Consider the following 22,241-nt stretch of genomic DNA (forward strand, 5'->3'; position numbering starts at 1 on the left):
CCAAGTCAGGAGCCTCTGCCTTTGTTAGTCTTATATGATTTTTAATCTTAGTTTCTTGTGTATTATTATTGTGAGTTTATTGTGACGTCCATTATTACTGTACTGAGTATACAGGTTTTTAAGGGGCCAGCTGAAGGACGCCTACGGGTGCGGGAGTTTTTCTCAACATTAAAGATCATTGGTGGCCTTTGTCTGTTGTCTGTTCTATGGTCGGGTTGTTGTCGCTTTGACACATTCCCCATTTCCTTTATTAACTTTACCATTGTATTTCGACGTAGTACTACTTCAAACTATTGCAACGCGCTTTGAAGGATTGCTAAGCGTTCTTATGGCGTGCAACTTATGTATACCGACTCTGTCAGTTTTCTCTGTACTTTTGGTGCACGCCCGTCTATCCGCCAATGTGTGACGCCGGCATAATGTCTATTCCTAAGGTAGAAAAGCCTTAGTATTCCAAAGAAAACGCATGGAATTTAACCAGCTGCATTGCAACAGACAACATTGACAGATTCATAGATGTTACAGATATTGATCAGACAAAAAAATAAGGCTGATTGATAACTTGGCGTAAATAATAAATTCATGCGAATTCGAGTGGCCATCCAGTTCATATAACGCTAATTTGAAGTGACACACCCTTTTAATGAAATGCAGAGAAAAAAAATAAAATAAAAGTGCTCTTTCTATAAGGATACTGTTGTACCGTATTGTAATTTTTCCGTCACAAGTACATTTGATTTTTTTCAATGTGAAAATATAAACTCAAGGTAGTAAGACTATTGTCGTGGCTAAATAACTCTTAACTGACACGATTTATATTGTTCAACCCATTAACAGACTGTATTCCCCTAATGTTTATTAAAATGTGGTATAACTCAACTTATATGACAATTATGAAATATTTATCAACGACAATTGATTTTTTAGAACCAAAGTACTACTTTGTGTCCTTTAAATCATATCTAAAAATGGTTTTTGGCCTTTTATCTAAAATATTGCTATGCGTACAAGGATAAAAACCACATACTTGCGCGACGCCTTTTCGTTTTACTTAAAATTGCGCAGGCTATGCAATTTTTTTTAATGGTGGAAAATGTTCTATGATAGATATCATTTTGTCAGAAACTTTTCTTTTTTTGATGTGATTCTCATAATAATTTAACATACTAGTTTAACATTAAATTGTGAGTTTTACTCTTAACAGACGTATAACCAACCCAATTAACAGACCCACCGCCAATATAGCCGCATACTCAATATAGATTAACCGACCTATCTCTCGGTTAGCCGAGTGTCGGCCGTGATCTTAAAAGATCATTGAAAGACTGAATGCGTTACAAGTGATTTGACTATTAACTGGGCATACCTAAAAGATAAACATGCATCACCTTTTTTTTTTAGAACTTTCAACAGTCATAGAGCAGGCTGATATCCATTTGATATTAAACCAAAAAATGGAGAACTCTCTGTTGGAGAAGGTAAAAAAGCTATATTTGGTATTTTTGAATTGATGCACAAAAAACAATTATGCAACACATAAACAAACGACAGTCACTGAATTACAGGCTCCTGACTTGGGACAGGCACATACATTTACATAGAGAATTCGGTGGGGGTTAAACATGCTAGCGGGATCCCAAATATAGTAAGAATATTTAAAGCTTGACATTTGGCAAAGACCGACACTTGTCTATGAAAAACGAGTCCATATGTTGGCCTCTAGATGTTTTTTTGTTTTAGTTAATAGGTTGTTGTTTCATTGATTTAACATCACCACATCTTCTTTAATATATATTTTGTTTATTTTTAGTTTTATTCAAACAGGTTCATTGATATTGTCGTTTTTTTTATGTTTTTTTTAATGTTTGATACTTATATAATGCAATGACGATACAGCTTTAAATTTGAACTAATATTAATAAATAGCATTGCTCTAATGTCATATCCCATGAAGAATCTGCACTCTGGAACAATGCATCTCGTAAAAAAAAGGTTTTGCCTATTGTGCTTTCTGTAAACTATTAGCGTTCTATGTAATGATTTGCAGACTATTAACGGTCTCAATTTCCGACTTATTGAATTTGATTATGCCCTTGGTATCACTTCTCCCTTTTTTAAACGAAAAAGCCATCATATGTACAGTAGGTGTACTCTTTCAACTGTCGAGTCAATTACATGTAATAATACAATTAACGGTAGCAATTTTCTTGCACCAGATGCGCATTTCGACAATACATGTCTCTTAGTGATGCTCGTGGCCAAAATATTTGAAATCCAAAGCTTATATAAAAGATGAAGAGCTATAATCCAAAAGGTCCAAAAAGTATAGCCAAATCCGTGAAAGGAATCAGAGCTTTGCATGAGGGAGATACATTACTTAATTTATAACTATTTTAATATTTTGTAACACCAAATTTTAATAACACCAAAAAATCCGAATTTTCATGCCAGTACCGAAGTACTGGCTACTGGGCTGGTGATACCCTCAGGAACTAATAGTCCACCAGCAGAGGCATCGACCCAGTAGTAGTAATAAAATTAACGGTACCAATTTCCTTGCACCAGATGCGCATTTCGACAATACATGTCTCTTCAGTAATGCTCGTGGCCAAAATTTTTGAAATCCAAAGCTTATACAAAAGATGAAGAGCTATAATCCAAAAGGTCCAAAAAGTATAGCCAAATCCGTGAAAGGAATCATTGCTTTGCAGTGCAGTTGTACATGTGTATACACTAGTTATCCTACATTTGTACATGTACATGTACTTAGAGCAGATTTACAGCAATACTGTCAAATATTAAAAGACACTAATAATATAACAAAATCAAAAACTCTAAAATTGCATGCATAGCAATATAAAACAAAGCGAAAAATTAAGACAACAATAGGCTTTTAGTTAAATGTATAAATTAAGGATTAGGCTCACATTTAAAAAAATCCTAATTTCAGTAGGAAGTACTTCCATCATATCAACATTACTGTTTAAAGAACGAAGACAAACAGACGACTGTGCTCTCTTTAACTGACTAATATAAGTATAACATAAAAGATGTGGTATGATTGACAATGAGATAAATCTCCATCAGAGAGCAAATGACACGGATATTACCAACTAAAGGTACAGTGCGGCCTTCAACAATTAGCAAAGCCCATACCGCATAGTCAGCTATAAAATGCCCCATAATGACAATTATGAAACAATTCATACGAGAAAACTAACGGCCTACTTCATGTGCAAAAAATGAACGAAAAACAAATATGTACATTGTAAGTCATCAACAACGATTACCACTGAATTACATGCATACTTCTGACTTGGGACAGGCACATACATGTATAAGTGTTTATTTCAATGTCGTACATATAGTTAGCTTGTCATGAACAAATATATTCATTTAGACAAAAAAGTGGTAAAGGATAACAATTTGAAAAAATCTGACAACTCACAGAAGGCTGTTTCGCTTAGATGGTGGATAGATTTGTCAAACTAATTATGATGTATGATGATACAGTATTACATGGTTTAAAACTGTACTTCTAGTATGTCGTGCTTCTTTCGCTAGGGAATACACCCATGCTCTAAATCCAATTAAATTTGTTTGCACATGCGTATATTGACTACTATAGACTATGCATTTAATATATTTTATTAACTTAAAACACTTTCAAGCTCTTAAATGATGCACATGCTGTTTCTGATAAATTTATTATGACTGTAATGTGTTGCAATTCGAAATTGACATATTCGACCTAGATACGACAACCGTTCATGCTGGCTGTTCAAAAGTTCTCCCCTCTAGAAAATTACATTGCCAGTCATTTGTTTGTGTTTACAAGCAGAAACGGGAGCTTCATGGAAGAGCCTTTCTAAACGCCCTACACTAATACTCATCGGACATAGAAATTACCTTTAAGTTAATTGTCCGATTAAAATAGAAATAATTGATGCAAGCTATTATACTTTATTGCTTTATTGTAGTTATGATAATGATTGGGCAACAAGATGTACAGGAGCAGATCCAGCTATTTCAAAGGGGTCCCAATCTAGGATAAAAGGAGGGTCCTACTATATGTCACTATTATATTAAAATGCTTTGATCCTCAATAAAAAGGGGGTTCAAACGCCAAGACCCCCCTTTCTTCTGGATCTGCCCCTGATGTATTTATATGTGTCCGTTTTGATATGGACAGTAGACTATTGATATTTCTAACCTTTTTTCTGTTATCTGATTTCTGTTATATAAATTGTTTTACTTACCTTTGAAGACAATTCTTGCATTTGATCAAGACTATGTGTTCTATTTTAATCTCTGCGACCATGTTTGTCAAGTGACGGGATCATCGGACACAATGTATCAACCAAATTACCCAAACATGATTGCAGCTTAGTTTAGTTTTGATGACATTTTTTACAGAGCTAACATACGAAGATGTGGTAGCTTACAAAGAAATTATACATTTGATTTTGAACGAGGAATGATATGAAAACTTTTAAACGTTGGGAATACTTTCATAGATCCGTCAGTTTCAACATGATTGGAGTAACATAAAAGTAAAAGAACGACAACTAAATTTCGCAACCATGAAATCATTCAAGCAAATTTTAGATACTGACATTTAATTTAAAATATCACTTTTAAATGTTGCATGATATTGAAAAAAGTGACTTTATTCTAAAGTATATCTACAATAAAAAAAAAATAGAAAAAAAAGAACTGTACAATATACAATGTATGAAACACGCCAGTCCCTAATTGTACAGCAATCTACATGTAATTATAATATCCGTAGTTTTTAATTTCAAGTTTAATTTAATATATGTACAGATGTCACTGTGCTATGCGTTTTCGTCAATCTGATACAAGTTGCTGTAATCAGACTACAAATGTATATCACGGTAGTTAGTATACGTCCTCAAGTTTAAGATTCCACTCTCCGTGAAACTGACTTTGATTCGAGGTGTATAGTCACGTGTGATTTTTAAGTAACTTGCTTGGATAATTTGGATCAATCTTTGATGTCTCCCATGCTTTAGGAATGTTCGATGTCTGCTTACTTTGTAATTCAGCATACGCCTCACGTTCTTCATTGTGTCTGCAAAGACTATCAAAATTACCCGCAATGATCGCTATTGGCATGGCCAACACCAGCAATCCACATAAACTACATAAAACCCCAACTACTCTCCCTAATGGACCAATAGGATAAACATCTCCATAACCGACAGTTGTCATGGTTACAACTGACCACCAAAATCCGACTAACATATTTGGGAACGATTCTGACTCTAAAATTTCTGTGTAATAAATCAAGTTTGCAAACATCCAACCGAAGACAAAAAATGTGATCAGTAGTAGCAACAACTCTCTCGCGCTCGATTGCACAGCTATAAACAATATCCGCAGGCTACTGTACTGTTTAGCAAGTCGGAAAAATCTAAAGAGACGCAACACAGATACTGCTTCACAAAAACAAAGGAAGTAGGCCAAATGTTTATTTGAAAGCAGCTTCTTCTCATAGCCATGTTTAATACCATAACATATCCACATTATGACGAACAATATAATATCCAAAATATTGAGCCACTCTTTTACAAACTTGTTTTTGGTAGAACATATTACAAGACGGAGTATTGTTTCTACAGAAAAGAAAATGCTTATTACTAAACTCCAATAATACAACCAATCAGGTTCCTTGGTTGTTGCCAACTGCATTTCTTTGGGATTATCTTTGTTTATCCACATGTGTACGTTGTTATGCGCTGCTAGCGCGAATATTGTAGTGGCATTTGATGTTTGTATTCGAATCCCCGGATGTGTTATCAAGCATGGTAAACTTGAAGAAAGTAAAACTATGCTCAAGTATATGAAACTGAAAACCTTAAAAAAAACCAATGAACAATTATAGTTAGCCTCGATTTCTCTAAAGGATAATTTGAAATAGCAATTTGATTTATGAACTTATATACTTGTACCACGTGATATTTTAGTGGTAATTGTTACATGTACTATGCATAACGTTAAACAATGTATGATCAACAAATGTTCTATATCATTGCTACACGACTATCCTTTTATTAAGTATACATTGCTTTACTGCTTGAAAAGATGTCTGCGAATTCTAAGGTTATTGCAAAAACAAGTCGGAAAATTCGTTCGTGGTTGTCTTAAAGCTTATGTCATAACTTGTGTTTATTTGAAGAAGTTAGTCTTAACAGCAGTTCATTGATTGTTTCTCTTTTGTTCTATGACAACTATGATAGATACAAGTCGGTTTATTACACAGGTGTCAATTTTTTTTACGACTTATTGCGTGCTATAAACTTCTTATGATAGATTTTGTTGTGAGATTGCTGTTTTATTGACGTATGTTCCATAACGCTTACATATTGTTATTCTGTATCTAAATGAAATAAAAAAAATGATATACACATAAAACAATTTGTTGAAGTAATTAGGAGGCGTCCAACTACCTTCGGTTGACTATCTATGAGAGCCTCTAATTGACGGCTTTACATGAACTACATGACTTTTGTATAGTTCTGAGATTATATGAATTAGACAAATTAAACAAGATAGAACGCAGTATTCAAAGAATGCTTACACATATTTGTGTAAAAGATAAAACCATAACGTAATTGCTTACTTTAGCCCAAGTGGACGATGCTGGTTCATCCAGGAATAGCCAAAGTCTATGGCGTAATTTCCCGATTCCAGACGGTGAAGCGTATTCTGATTGGTTCAGAGGAGAAAACACTGACTTTAACATATTGCTTACGTCTACCCTTTTATTGTGACTTGATAAAGTTTTATGACAACATTCGGATATGTCAGTTAAAGGGATCTTCCAAAATTCCAATTCAGTTTTCCATAACCAACCACAGAGATGATGTGGAAGATGAAGAACACCATTTCTGTAGTAGTCCAGAATTGTGTTGAACAGTTCAGGATTCCGGTCGAAGTAGAATGATTTGTCTTCCTTGCTATAACAGTCTAATTTGATAGAAAGTGACCCAAGAAGTGTGTCAGGATACTTTTGAAGTGTTGATAGTTTTGTTGTAAATATTGTTCCACCTACGTTTATACAAATTGTGTCGTCGTCCATTGTAAGTCTAAAAAAAAAAAAACTAAAAACAACTAAAATATTCATTAACATTTTATTTATCATTAACAAATGCAATGCAGAAGAACAATATTTTCTAAATTTCAAACTAAATTCTATCTTTTGGTTTTATATTGTTCCGTTTTTGTTTCAATCTTTTTTTAACACTGTACTTTACTTTCGCAAAATAGTGTTATGATCTTTGATATATGATATCGAACAGTTCATGGTCTTTTAATATTGACTCTGCTTAACGGAACACCTTACTTTGTATTAGTTGTTTATCTCCCAATTTTTTGTTGTTTCTACTATATATCTTTCGTGACAATTTTACTTTATTTACAAATAAATCCCACATCTTCTTTTTTATAAAGCTGCATGTTGGTGTAACACTTATAGGTGCCTTTAATATGTTAACCATGATAAAAAATAACTTTGAATCAATATCTTTTGTCATAATTAATGTACAAAAAAATGAAATAAAAACAAATATGTAACACATAAACAAACGACAACCATTGAATTACAGACTCCTTACTTAAATGTTCATAACATACTAAATGTATGTTCATATTGAAATTGATAGAAAACCAAAAATTGGGAATTTTTAAATAAAGGAGGAGGAATAAAAAAAGCATTTTCCTGTCCCCAATAACCTACGACTTATGATACTTTTGCTGAAATTCTCAGGTCATTCAATATTTTACAAAATTCTTCCAACAACACTTTACATACATTTACTTTAAACTACGCTCTGAATGCCCGCGATTTCGCGGGTGTGTTCTAGTCTTTGTAAAAATAAGAAGATGTGCTATGCTAGCCAATGAGACAACTCTTAACAAGAGACTAAACAACATAGAAGATATCCATCATATGTCACCGTATGGCCTACAACACTGAGCAAAACCCATATTGCATATTAAGCTGTAGAAGGTTTCAAAATGGCAAACGTAATACAATTAACGAGAAAACTAATAGACATATGTACAATGTATGCACGAAACATTTAACACATAATGAGATAAGATCACTTGGCCCTTCGAGCTGAAAACACAAGGTACAGATCTGAGTTTATTTGCAGTTACTGAAAGCTAGAATAAAGCCAATCACAACAACAGAGTTAGCCTGAAAACAGATGTGTCTTAGGCTAATATTGTATGCTTTCGCTTATGAAACTTTGGCACGATATACATTTTAATGTAAATTGAAGATAATTTTATATATATCCAGATAAATCGCTAGTACATGTATATAACAAGTTGAAATTTTAGATAATAACACTGCGCATGTCTTTCCTAGAAAAATAGTAATTCATTTGTTTCTCTTTATCTTAGTTCTTGTATCATGTTATTGTTCATTATTATGCTTGACTTTGAATACTAATATTGAATGCCTATGACACAGCAACCCATCAACAATCTCTGTCATTGAAAAAAATTTCGAAGTGAGAAAAACAATATTACGCCATTGGGAAACAAGACAAGCGCTGGGTCTTGACCTGTGTCGCTACATGCAATTGAATGAAAAATATAAATGATCATTCCCATTCATTGAAGTCACGAAATTGAAAAAAAAAAATCCTTTGTACAATGCATGCTGTAAAAATTCAAAATTTCAGGTAATAGAAAGTTGTTTCAGGACCAATGGAAAACTTAATTATGCCTCATTCACACATACATTTAATTCGAAATGAATTCGAATCGAATGCGAATCGAATTCGCTAATCGCGTTCACAAACTCTTCGTTTTTAATTCGAATTGGCTAATTCAAATTATCCAATTCGCATTAGTTTCTAGTTTCAACTAACATAACCAAGCTACCGACAAAAATTTATGTTATACGATCATTGTAAAATTTCAAATATCGGCAAACAAGAACATGAAGAAGTGACTCTACAACGTAAGTAAAAAATGTTTGGTTGCTACATCTTCGCTAGCCAAGGGTTACGATCCACTCCCGCTCTCTTCGCTAGCCAAGGGTTACGATCCACTCCCGCTCTCTTCATGAAGAGAGCGGGAGTGGATCGTAACCATTGGCTAGCGAAGATGGGTTGCTACAGCTCAACGAAAATTAACAAGCTGCAAACCAAATATTAAATAATTCCATCTCAGATGCCGAAGTTTTCTATCTAAGGTTTTCGGACGGTCGGGGATACGGAGCAGTTACTAGACCAACATTTACATGTACTTTCAACAAAAGCGACGCAGGTACAACCGATACATGAAGAAAAGACAAACAAAATGCATCACAACAAAACATAACATAATCAAAGTGCTGGATAGCACCTCTGGAAAGTTTGCAACTGTAGCTGTGTATTATTCCAAAAGGGTTATAGACGTGTATTATTTTAAAATATGTATTTCATCACAGCTTTGATGTTTTAAACTAAACCATTGTCTCGTCAGTAATTATCAAAAATCACTTTTTTTATGTTTATCAAAAGTTTTGATATTTTCTCATGATTAAAACCTTAAACTGTAGATCTAAACTAATGAAATATACATGCAGAAAGCTCCGTTAATTTCTTTTTAAAATTACCCATGCCATGTCAACTTCAAGGGCCTGTGAATTAGTATTTTTCTATTGGTTTAGGGCCTTCATATTTGTTTTTAGTAAATTAACACGTAAGTTTTTTTTAAATTGTTCCACATGTTTCATATCGGGGTCTTTTTAAGCTTTCTACATGTATATGGTACAAACATTTCTCATTATTGACGACCTTTATTGTGGCCAATACATTTTCATTCTTTGAACTCTTTTGGATAGCATTGGTTCTTTGCAAAAAAAATACTGCATGCTTACTTATAAATAAGACAATTACAGTAATTTAAATCATTACAACTGTAAAGAAAGTGAATTTATATTAAAGGCTTTTATCAAAAATAGGGAACATGTCCATGGGACTCAAATGATGCCCTCGCTAGAATTAACGTTATAAACTCAAGAACTGTAAATGTGACACTACCACATTTTTTACTTGATCTGATTAATGGGTTAATAAACATTGTGTATTCATTCTAATTATACAGTATTGCGCAATAGAATTGTAAGATCTTGACATTTGTTTTGTGTCAGAAAACAATATGTTATGTCAACAATTTGATCGCAATCCAATTTCAGAGCTGTATCAAGCTTGAATGTTGTGTCCATACTTGTCCCAACTGTTTAGGGTTCGACTTCTGCAGTCGTATAAAGCTGTGCCCTGCAGAGCATCTGGTTTCATTTGTAACAAGGCACAACCCTAGAGCAGTAAAATTAAATCCACCAAAATTCAAACTTGATCAGTGTTTGTGGTAATGAGAATTGTGTATAAGTTTCATAACATTTGGTTAAGACAAACTATACTTAGAGAACAGAAGCTTAAATTTACAGCAACTTTTCTTTTTGTAAAGTAGCATTAAACACTAGAATGGTAAAAGTTACGCAACTAAAATTCAAACTTGACTTGTGAATTGTGGTTATAAGCATTGCGTATCAGTTTCATACAATTTGGTTCAGGCAAACTAAGTAAGAGAACAGAAACGAATTTTGGGATATATACGGAGGTACTTATAAGTAAGGGAAGAATGTAGTACATACTTACAGAAGAACAAGGATAAAACTCAATACGGTGGGAGCATAACAACAGCAGTATGACCACAGGAATAAAAGTTTATATACGCTAGATTCATAAAATTTTTGTTGTAAGCCATTCGTTTGATATATTATGGCAGAGACATATACTACATTATTATATGTCTCTGATTATGGTAATCATTGCCTCTGTGTTTGGATGACAAAGCAATTGAATTTCTATTTAAATAGGGCATGCTATGCACGTGTTTGTCTGTAATCTATATAAATTTTGAGGTGAAAATGCTCATACCCTGACCTATGTTATTCTAAGAAGAAGATGCTGACTCGGTTGCTTTTAATATGGATGCTATATGATACGAATTTGCGATAATACACCAGAGGTGGTATGATGTAAATTATTGGAAGAAGACCGAAGAAGAATTGACGTTGGGTCAATGTTTTTCTGTTGTCAGTTTGATCCACTTGAGCATGCTGAACGAGTGAAGGCTCTTGTTATATCCACATTGGAATGTATTTAAATAACGGAATTAAAAGTTTTCAAATGATTTTTTTGCATCAAAAACCTATCGATCGATGTTTAAATAGAATTTTTTTATGAAAGCCGGTACCGTATTTACCTGTACTCGTCCATAACTGAGACATTAGACATATAATAATCGAGTATTTTATATTCTATCACCTGTGTTTTGTTGTAACAAACCATTATCACTTGTCAATTATCCGACGGCTTCGTCACCTCATTCCCGATTTTTTTCGATTCTCTCGGGCTTTTACCACGTTTACGTACGTTCATAGTAAACAGGTAAAAGTAGAGCGGAAAATGTTCATTCATTAAATTTTCATGAATGAAACTGACGCAATCTGGCGTAGATTTCTTGTGATTTTCTCTTCAACGTATGGCGGATCCGCGAAGTAGTGTTTGCGATACTCATTTTCAAAATGAAGTTAAATTCATCTGAATCGTTGTTGAACATTCAATTCTTTTTTTTATTAAAGCTGTTATCTTTTCAGTCAAATGAGAAGTTACTCAAAATTTTAAAAGAACCTTCCAAGAATCAGAATTCAAACACTAGTACTAGTACTAAATTATCTCGGATCAGAATAAATGGCGATAATCTGTCACCATAAGTTTGAGGCCGACGGCTATGGAAAGTAGCAATAGCAAGCTATAGCAAACTTTCCAAAAAATAATGGGCGACATGAACTCTTATGGTGCGACAGATTATTCATTTTCTCCACTTTGAAATAAGAAATTAGTCATTCGAAGCATACATGTACATCCCCAATTTAAATTAAAATGTTATTCCCTGAAAAAAACTAAATACATGTACTGTATATGTTCATAAACTATTACATTCTAAAACAATACATAACATGTGGAAGCACCGTAATTTACACCTACCGTTTAAAGTTCCACGAACTGCAATGTTGATTCCAGAACAAACAAAATTTATCCTTTGCAACTTAAATTAGTGATCTCACCCTACTGAATATGTGTGATGATACAGACGACTGGAATACGTCACAAAGTCACGAAGTTAAATTTTATTATACTAAACCAAATATTACTAATTATGAATTTCAAATGGCATTGTATTCGGCTTTTTCAAAAACTTAACATTACATCAAGGATAATTTTCATATTTATCTAGGGTTCGATCAAACAGAGAATACAAAAGACGATTTCAAATGGGTTCCTTGTTTTTCATTTCCTAATAGAAGTGGTTTAATAATCACTGTTTAAAATATTTACATTGTCAAACTGTATTGGAATAATTTCACAAATCAAGTACATACTTCCATTTAGTCCATCAACAGAATATTGATTGAGTAAAATAAAATAAAATAAAATAATTTATTTGAATGTGTAGAATTCAAATATTGGATTGTCACCAAGACAAGCATGCAAATATTGACAAAAACGCAAAATACGAAGTTAATTAGCAAGCTTTTATACCATATATAGATATAGGAAGATGTGGTGTGAGTGCCAATGAGACAACTCTCCATCCAAATAACAATTTAAAAATTAAATCATTATAGGTTAAAGTACGGCCTTCAACACGGAGCCTTGGCTCACACCGAACAACAAGCTATAAAGGGCCCCACATTTACTAGTGTAAAACCTTTCAAACGGGAAAACCAACGGTCCAATACATATATTATAACATTGAATTTGTTCATATCAGACCCAATGATCAGCCCTATGTCATAATACTAGCCCGAGAGCCAACAGGCTCTAGGGATAATTTTATACATGGACTGATAGGTGTCTGATATGAAAAATGACATGTATTTTTCTTTTTATCGTATACAAATTGTAAACACTCGAAACAAATTCCCCTTGTTAGTGTGGGTTTAACTGCTGGAAATATTAGTTCCACGCACCAGCCAAACGTTGGAGAATATGATATACCAAACAGGTCAACACATAATGAATTTGGCTATTCTGTACAAGCCATGTTTGGTTGTAACGCTCATCACAATTATATGAACTCCGGCTTTTTAATGTTTAGATTTTAGCGTTCCTTATAAAAATAAAAAAACGCTTCAGGTGAAAATACCTTATAATCTTTTAAGTTGTTATTTCATGTATCTTGTCATTGTGTGGCAGTAAGGATTATTATGTCATTATTATTTCCCTTGTTTAAACTATAAATTTTATATTTCTATATTTACAAATTTACATAACATTTTTGCTATTTAAATTCATTAGTTAAAGATATTTATTTATATAATAAAGTTTAATATTTGCGTCGTCGCAAAACCTTTGATTACCTTCTGCGAGTAACTTATATATTTTACATACTAACTGGTTTGAGATTATTATATAGAATGCTCTGAGGACTGACTTTCAGTCCAACCAAGGAAAGCCAAGCTTTCCATCCATCGTTTAGGTTAGTGCATTTGCAACATGCCTCCATAGTACGGTTAAATTAAAGTCATTGAATGCTCCATTTCTACATACTTTTGGCATATCATAATAAAAGTTGTACTTTGTTGATTAAATCATATATTGTTTTCAATTTTTGGTTTTCATTTACTTAGATATATTATAGCGCATCACATTTGGCATCAGTCGTTTCCGTTCACATCAGTTACAAACTAGAATTAGCTGTGGTCCGCATCCGTGAATCTCCAGCAGAATTGTTCCTGCTACAATTGAAAAGAAACTTGTATTGTGTTCTGGTCTTTCCATCAGAGAGTTAACCAATTTGTTTTTCAATACCTATTAATGTAACAATAGTGTATGTCATTGTACATTTACATTAAATTTTTAAATGTCCTATTAACGATCAATAAACCTTATTAAAGTATTAAAACAACATTCATGATGGGATTAATTTGGATTAAGTACATTAGTGATACGTATATAAGATTTCGGTTTGTATTATGTAGTTACATTAAGGAACATTTTGTTGTTACCAAATCTTTACTTGTATAAAGATGTTGTACTGAAGGATATAATTTTATAAATTCAGATTTCAAAAAGTGAGATCTGATTCGTACATTTGAAATTGATTCAGAAAAACATGGAACTGAAGATCCGCCTCGCTTTAGTATACATGTTGAAGACCAGCAATTAAATGGAATCATTGTGATATCACTATTATCAAAAAATCGATCTGGACTGCGAGTTTTTGAAAGAAAAAAGTTAAATTTAAACTATTATAATAGTCGTAAAGTGGATTTAAAAAACAACTGATCGAAAAATAAAAATTTTAATGTTAATTTGTTAAATCTTAAAAATATTTGTGATTGATCGACGATTTTTAAAATGGCGATTATCCACATTAACGTTGGTGGGACATTGTTTCACACGAAATTATCTACTCTTCAAAGATTTCCTGAAACATTGTTAGGATCTATAACAATTACATCAGAATTTTACAATGAAGAAAATAAATACTTTTACTTTGATAGAAATCCAGAACTTTTTAATACAATATTGGACTATTATAGAAACGGTGTTATCCATCTTCCAACACATTTGTGCGGATGGTTATGGAAGTCTGAATTGGATTTTTGGAGAATTCCTTTAACAAATATTTCGGAATGTTGTTTCCAAACTTACATCAAATATGAAGAAAAAGAAGCTACAGCTGCAAAACTAAGAGAAATATTTGCGAAAAAGCCAATAGCAATGACACACTTACTGACTCCAATAAATAAAATTCGACAGAAAGTGTGGATGTTAATCGACGAACCTACCTCATCTACATATGCTAGAGTAGGTAAAATATGTTTAGGTTGTATAGTAAATATACATACATCTTATACAAGTGAGATTGTTAGCGCGTTAAAACCAGGTTCAATCCACCATTTTCTACATTTGAAAATGCATGTTTCAAGTTAGGAATATGACAGTTGTTATCTGTTCGTTTGATATGTTTTGTCATTTGATTTTGCAATGTGATTAGGGACATTCTGTTTTGAATTTTCCTTCGAGTTTAGTATATTTGTGATTTTACATTTTAAGTTGTTATGAAAGCTAACACAGAGTGTTTCGCTTGCACTGATGTTTGTCGAATTTCAACACTGGTCGGTCACTCATAACTCTATACAATGGCCACTCATAACTCTATAGATATCAATCAATGTCTATACTGTAAACCAACTTATTTTCGCAGATACTTTATTTCGCGTTTTACCCTTTCTTGACCACTTCGCGATTATCTGATTTACCTGATGAAGTTAATTAAGGAAAGATCAAAGATTGACATATTCGCGACGATTTATATTCGCGTTATTTTTCTACTCGCGAAAGTCGCGAAAATAAATCGCTCGCAAAAATAAGTTGGTTTACAGTATGCATATCATGACTCAACTGGACCTTTTTTTAACAGAATTTGCAAATTTTCGTAAATTGCTATGAGATATACATTGTGACGTGGATGGAGTTATCTCATTGACACTTACACGACATCTTATTTAAATGCATGCTCCGTGTTGAAGGCCGTACTTAAACCTATAATGGTTTACTTTTTAAATTGTTATTTGGATGGAGAGTTGTCTCATTGACACTCATACGACATCTTATTTATATAAATACATGTATGTATCGTAATATAACATGTTAAGTATTAAATAAGCTTAACCTATTGCATAGTCTCATTCCTAACGAAAAAAAATTATAAATATGACTAGAGTGAAACAATTAAAACATCCAATGTTGTAAGATGTAGAAGTTAAAAACATTTTACACGAAATTTTTATTCGGAAAATATTCAATAGTCATGCAGTGACCATACAATAGTATACTTTTAGTAGTTTTATCATACTGAACTTTTCAGATTCTAATCATTTATTTTTTGATATTTTTCTAATTTTAATATAAAACATTAGTAGTATATATACATGTACATGTATTATCTAATTTTGTAGGTGTTCAGCATCATATACCTAATAATAGTTATTGTGTCAGCAACTATACCATGCCTGGAAACACATCCAAACCTCCGGATACATCTGTACAATGATACACAGATATACTGGTTTTTCCTGTTCAATCCTGACACATGGGTCAATACTGATAATCCGAAAGAAATCATGTTTACCACTACGCTTGAACCGAGTTGGCTATTTGAATTAAACGTGTGTATTATCGTTTTCTTCACACTTGAATCTTTAGTACGGTTTATGACGTGTCCATCGAAATGCCGATTTTTCTTGGAATGGTTGAACATTCTAGATACGTTTTTAAACATAACAATGTGGTCACGCTTTATGGTTGATATGTTTGCGAACGTTGATGCTGTACTAGAGAAAAAGTTTGAAAGCTTAATGTACTTTTACAGTTTTTGTTCTGCTGCTTCCGTATTGCGCTTACTTAAGTTTTTCAGAGTTGCGAAACAGTACAACAGTTTGCGAGTATTATTTTTGGCGGTAAAAGCAAGTGTCAAGGAATTGGGTTTACTTCTGCTGACGTTTCTAATAGTTGCTTGGGTATTTTCAAATTTGATTTACTATGCAGAACTTAAAGAACCAGATACATTTCCAAATATGTTGGATGGACTATGGTGGGCAGTGGTTACCATGACTACTGTAGGGTACGGTGATATGTACCCAACAGGAGCTTTGGGTCGCATTATTGGAGCCACGTGTGCTATGTGTGGATTACTTGTTATAGCTATGCCAATAGCTGTCATTGCTGGAAACTTTGATGATCTGTACAAGAAAAACAATGAACGAGAAAGCTATAACGAGATTCAAAAAGAGAAGGGAACAGAAAGAAAACAATCAGTTAATTCAATCACTGCCAAAGATAATAAAATAGTTCCGTTCGAGAAGTCAAAATTGGATAGTAATAATAAAACATTTCCGTCCATAGAAAGGTGAGAAATGAACATGGATTGTGCATTATTTTTATTATATACAATGTAAACTAGTTGGAGATATTTGGTGCCTATTTTAATGATTTTATGTGACTTGATAGCATCAAAAACCAAAGCGTATTGTTGGGAGGTGGCCGACTATATTGTAAGCGTATTTGTAAATTGCAGGATAAAATCAATCTATCTATTTTCGACACGAACCAGTAGGACAGATTTTCGATACTCGTGTTCCAATCCCTATTTACGCACGTTTGAAATTTTCATATGCACGAATATAGTTTAGAATATATATAATTGAGAATGGAAATGGGGAATTTGTCAAAGAGACAACAACCAGATCATAGAACAGACAACAACAGAAGGTCACCAATGGGTCTTCAATGCAGCGAGAAATTCCCGCACCCGGAGGCGTCCTTCATCTGGTCCCTTAACAAATATATATACTAGTTCAGAGACAATGTCTGCCTTACTAAACTCAAAATGATACACATGAAACTACTTGTTTTTAAACTGCAAGCTAACATGTTAGGAACATTTTCAATCTATTAGTTCAAGAATCAGAAAAAAGATCGATGAACTTTGATTCCTTTCCGTAAAAAAGTTTTGATATTTCCTTAGGCTACGTACGGATACTGTTTCTACAATTGTTTGTATCTAAAGGTATACATGTATCGACTTTCTCATCATTGAGCGAAAATATTCTTGTAGTCCATTAATAGTGAATAAACCTTTTATTAGTTTATTGATATACAATTAATACGCATCAATCCTTTTTAATGTGTTTGTATATTTAAACATTCAGTCAATATTTTGAATTGGTTTTTACATAATAAAAATATCATCATTAATTTTAATTTCCAACTTTTAGTCATTAATATCTGTAAATGATGACACTTTTTCACATTGAGCCGTCGTCGTCATTTGTCGCAGAATTGAGTACCTGCCGTGTACGTTTCATCGGTATTTTTTGGTTTTTCTTTGATCTTTTGTTTGTGATAATTTTGAATTTCACTCTTCTCGCATGAGATAAAAATTTATCGTCAGAAGTTTTTAGTGTAAACATCAACCACGTCATAGGCTCTAATAGCGATAATCATATTAAAACAACGATGTTTCTCAGACACACTTCATCTCAAATAAGAATCTCCCTCTTATTTGAAAAACAATTTATATTCAATATATCTTTATATGTATGTGGGCTTTTAAGAACCTGATGCTACCGATTCAGAATAAAGTTTTATGCTCAAGTGTTGGAAGAGTTATATGTAACATCTCGCTAGTCCGAAAGCCCATGATTTCGACAATGCATTTGTCATAAGCTTAAAGGTAAGTGTTCTCTAAAAGTCTTAGACCACACCGTTCTCGAAAATATCGCTTATTACAAAACACATGTTAACTGCAACTACTGAATGCTTATCCTCATTCGCGCAGTTTTCGTTTTACAATCCGTTTTTTTTAATATTAATTTATAATTTGAGCGTTTGTTTGTCTAATGATTTTTCTTTTAACTAGATCGTCGGTTTTCCCCATTTCATATCAAGGGCGTGAGCTTGAGGTTTCACCATTGTTATTACTTATTAACTACAAACTTAGTAAATACGGTGTATGATAACCATACCCGCACTCTTTGATCGGATCAATTTTTTTTTTTATATATTATCTACAAACTTACTTAACACGGAGCAGGCATACGGTAGTGGGATTTGTTTCGCTGTATTGAAGACCCATTGGTGGCCGTCGGCTGTTTTCTGCTCTTTAATCGGGTTGTTGTCTCTTTGACATATTGCATATTCAATTCTCAATAGACCACTTTCGAGTTCATCCGTCACCGGAAACAACTCATGAATAAGACGCGCTTTTGTGACGTAATTTACCAGATAGAGGGGATCGCCTGTAACCCTGTACTTTTTACGTTCATCAAGCTTCTTAGTGATCGTCATTGTGGAGGATAAACTAGAAATATGTTTTTATTGGTAAGTACTCAATCACAATTCTCTATTGACAGCAGTGCCAATTGTCTATTATGAGAATTTAGTTTGTAGGATAAACTGTGCAGTAATTTTCCGACCACTCTCTCAACATTAAAATGGAAGTGACGATCCCCTTAATGCACGAATGATGTTCACTAAAACCAGATATTTTGACGGAAATGCATCGCACTCGAAAGTTGTCTATTTTATTTGTATCACGCAGCTTAATTTCGTTAATACACTTCCAAACAAAGGGTCCATAAAAAATGAAAAAAAGGGCGAACTAGATGCTACGAAAAGATGAACAACTCCTGCTTATACCAAGACACCCACAGTTTGATGAATTTCATGTGTAGAAAAATGAATCTACGAAATTCGGGTACAGTCAAAGGCACTATCCATGACGGTCAATCGGACATAGATATGACATTCATTCTATAGATATGAGTACAGATTTTAAATCCATCGATCATATTAAGGTCTACAATATTATTCCACTTTTATAATGTAGTGGATACGCCAAAGTTATTTTTAGGGGGCGGGGGTCAGTAGGACTCGGCAACACATATAAAGTTTTCCGGTAAAATAGAATAGTTTTAGGCAAAAATAGTCCTGGGGTCCGTAGCAAATATGCTATATGTGTGTAAAACTAAATATTTTTCTGTATACAACGTAATTCATATTCTGCGTTTATATTCACAATTTTTTTGTGTGAAAATAAAACATTGAAAAAAGAAAGCTCCGCAAAGTAGGTTCAAATGACAGAAATGATAATTTAAGAAGACCAGCATTTGAAAAGAATGACCAAAGAATCTTTCGAATGGTGGATAACAAAGCATTTTTTGACAATGCAGTCTATCATTCAGGTTGTATTACCAAATATGTTTTAAGTAAAGCTACATCAATAAAGTCTGAAAGCGTAAACAATGCTATTTCTATACAAGACCACGACACCGCTTTTCGGTTGCTAATTTCAAATATACACTAAAAATTATTTAAGAATTGAATGCTTCTTTTTGTAAATTTATTGGGGTGTAAAAGCGTTGACCGAAGTACATTTTGTATGAAGCGCGGAAGCGCTTCATTCTAAATATGTACACACGGTCAACGCTTTTACAACCCTATCAAGTTACAAAAAGAAGCATTTAATACTTATAATTACATTTTTTAGCTAGGATTATAAAAAACACGATTTTCATGAAGTTTAATTTTTAAATCCACCTGTGCACTTTATTGTGGGACCTCGTGTCATCATGAATGAAATGTTATTGTCTCATGCAATTGCTTACGGAATAACAGGTGATGTGCAATTAGCCAAGCAGAATAACGTATTATTATGAAACATACATATAATGTAATTATTAGTTGGTAGACCCCATGTCGCAAATATTGCAAATGTATATTTTTAATCTTCCCGATCACCTGCCAAAGAATACCCTGTACATGTAACTAAACTACAAGATAAACTGGAAAGGTATTACGACAAGGCAATTATTGTGCAACCACAGCGCGGTCAAGGGAAGTCAAACTTTGTAGCAACGTATCAATAGGTAACGTTGTTACAGCCGCGGGAAAGTTGAAATCAAAGTTAATGACATATGAAATTGAACAGGACGTATCGCAAGGTCCGACAATATCAACGATGATCAAATATTACATTCCGCGGCTAAAATCCATGACATGACATCGAAAATAATACTGTTTCTACCGATGAATACCCAACACAAAACGAGGCTGCCTTAGCCGTATCTATGGAGCGGATGTCTTCATCGCTTACAAAATTTGTCTGTTGGCTGGTGGATAACAAGTCATCTAAGGACGCGTTTGAACTCTGTAATGTACCGTTTGACAAAATAAGGAAAATGATTGGAATAACTGAGTGTATTGTTTCGGTTTCCAATGATACCTTTACTCCGATCTACCTTGGTCTTGCTGTGCAGTTGTACCACGATTTCGGTTCGAAAGATCTCATAGAGACCTTATATTCCCATGGTTTATGTGCTTCATACGGAGAGATCAGGCGATACATCACCAGCACTGCCAATCATGAAATAGAAAAAATCACTAACGGTGTTTACGTTCTAGATGGAATAATTCCTATTCCAGATGGTTCAGGAAGGTGATAGTAATATCGATATTAACACGGAAAGCATAGATGGAAAAGACACCTTCCATTCAATGGCAAGGGCTGTTTTCCAAATTCGACATTATACAATGTTATAACGAAGAACCAAACATAGATCAGTCAAAAATGAAAAGAACCAAAGAAAGGTCAATGCAGACCAATGACAGTGCTTTTTCACTGTCCGCCTGTATACCGTTTGTTAAACCAAAAAACAAGAGAAACGCCTCGTAGAAATAAAAATGTATACGGCAACATAACTGACTGTGCAAGTAAACTATCCAATACACCAGAAATATTTTGGGGTCTTTTACGGTCGATCTCTAGAAAGAATCTAGAAACATCCCTGTATTATTCCCAACAGTCTCTGCTCGAAAACACCGTTTTGGACCGACTATAACAGCTGTTTGTAGAATTTTAAACCCAATTTCTCTATAGTGTCCTATGCACCTATTATCGATTCTAAGCCAAATGATATGGCAACGGTAAACACTACGATGCGAAAGTGTGTTGATATAACAGTAGCCATGGACCAGAAGTATTCAGTCAAACGTTTGACCAATAACTATGCTCCATAGCAAAACAAGTCGCATGAACTATGCCAGAGACATTCCGAAATCACATAATACGCCTAGGTGGTTTCCATACATAATCCTGCTTCATTGCAGCTATTAAAAAGTTATGTGGTGATGGAGGTTTAAACGATTGGTTAGTCATTTTTCGGTTTAAGCTTCTGGAACAGTAGACCTGATGCTGAATAGAAAATAGTTTAATCGAGCCGTAAGAGCTTTGATTTTGGCATTTGAAGCTTTGTATATATCATAATTGTCTGCTTTCTTTAAAGAGGGACAAAAGAAACCAAATGGACAGTCAAACTCATAAATCTAAAACAAACTGACAACGACATGGCTAAAAATGAAAAAGACAAACAATAGATCATATGACACAACATAAAAAACTTAAGAATAAACACGAACCCCACCAAAAACTAGGGGTGATCTCAAGTGCTCCGGAAGGGTAAGCAGATCCTGTTCCACATGTGGCACCCGTCGTGTTGCTTATGGTTGCTTTTGTGATAACAAAATCCGGTAAAGTCTTATTCGGTAGGTCACATTCTAATGGTGCGTCGAAAAGAC

General features: G+C 33.6%; 2 protein-coding genes across 2 annotated transcripts; one reads left to right on the forward strand and one right to left on the reverse strand.

Moving 5' to 3' along the window:
- Window positions 1-4,750: 4,750 nt before the first annotated feature.
- On the reverse strand, window positions 4,751-12,204 carry LOC134702134 (potassium voltage-gated channel subfamily C member 1-like). Its single transcript, XM_063563226.1, has 3 exons — window positions 12,081-12,204; window positions 6,647-7,112; window positions 4,751-5,880 (listed from the first exon to the last, which is right to left on the reverse strand). The coding sequence occupies exons 2-3, from the start codon at window positions 7,103-7,105 to the stop codon at window positions 4,969-4,971; spliced, it is 1,371 nt and encodes a 456-aa protein (XP_063419296.1). The 5' UTR covers window positions 7,106-7,112; window positions 12,081-12,204; the 3' UTR covers window positions 4,751-4,968.
- A 1,888-nt stretch (window positions 12,205-14,092) lies between these two features.
- LOC134702119 (potassium voltage-gated channel subfamily C member 3-like) lies at window positions 14,093-17,354 on the forward strand. The gene is made up of 2 exons (XM_063563213.1): window positions 14,093-14,909; window positions 16,064-17,354. Exons 1-2 carry the CDS (start codon window positions 14,457-14,459, stop codon window positions 17,015-17,017), a joined length of 1,407 nt encoding a protein of 468 aa, XP_063419283.1. The 5' UTR covers window positions 14,093-14,456; the 3' UTR covers window positions 17,018-17,354.
- The last annotated feature ends 4,887 nt before the right edge of the window (window positions 17,355-22,241 follow it).

The sequence above is a fragment of the Mytilus trossulus genome, unplaced genomic scaffold (genome assembly GCF_036588685.1).
Source record: "Mytilus trossulus isolate FHL-02 unplaced genomic scaffold, PNRI_Mtr1.1.1.hap1 h1tg000398l__unscaffolded, whole genome shotgun sequence".
Classification (NCBI taxonomy): Eukaryota; Metazoa; Mollusca; class Bivalvia; order Mytilida; family Mytilidae; genus Mytilus; species Mytilus trossulus.

Coding starts and splice junctions, on each gene's coding strand:
- LOC134702134 (XM_063563226.1), bottom strand. CDS start 7,105: ATGGACGACGACACAATTTGTATAAACGTAGGTGGAACAATATTTACA. Junction 5,881..6,646: donor CATCGTCCACTTGGGCTAAA/GTAAGCAATTAC, acceptor GTTTTTTTTAAG/GTTTTCAGTTTCATATACTT.
- LOC134702119 (XM_063563213.1), top strand. CDS start 14,457: ATGGCGATTATCCACATTAACGTTGGTGGGACATTGTTTCACACGAAA. Junction 14,910..16,063: donor CCTCATCTACATATGCTAGA/GTAGGTAAAATA, acceptor CTAATTTTGTAG/GTGTTCAGCATCATATACCT.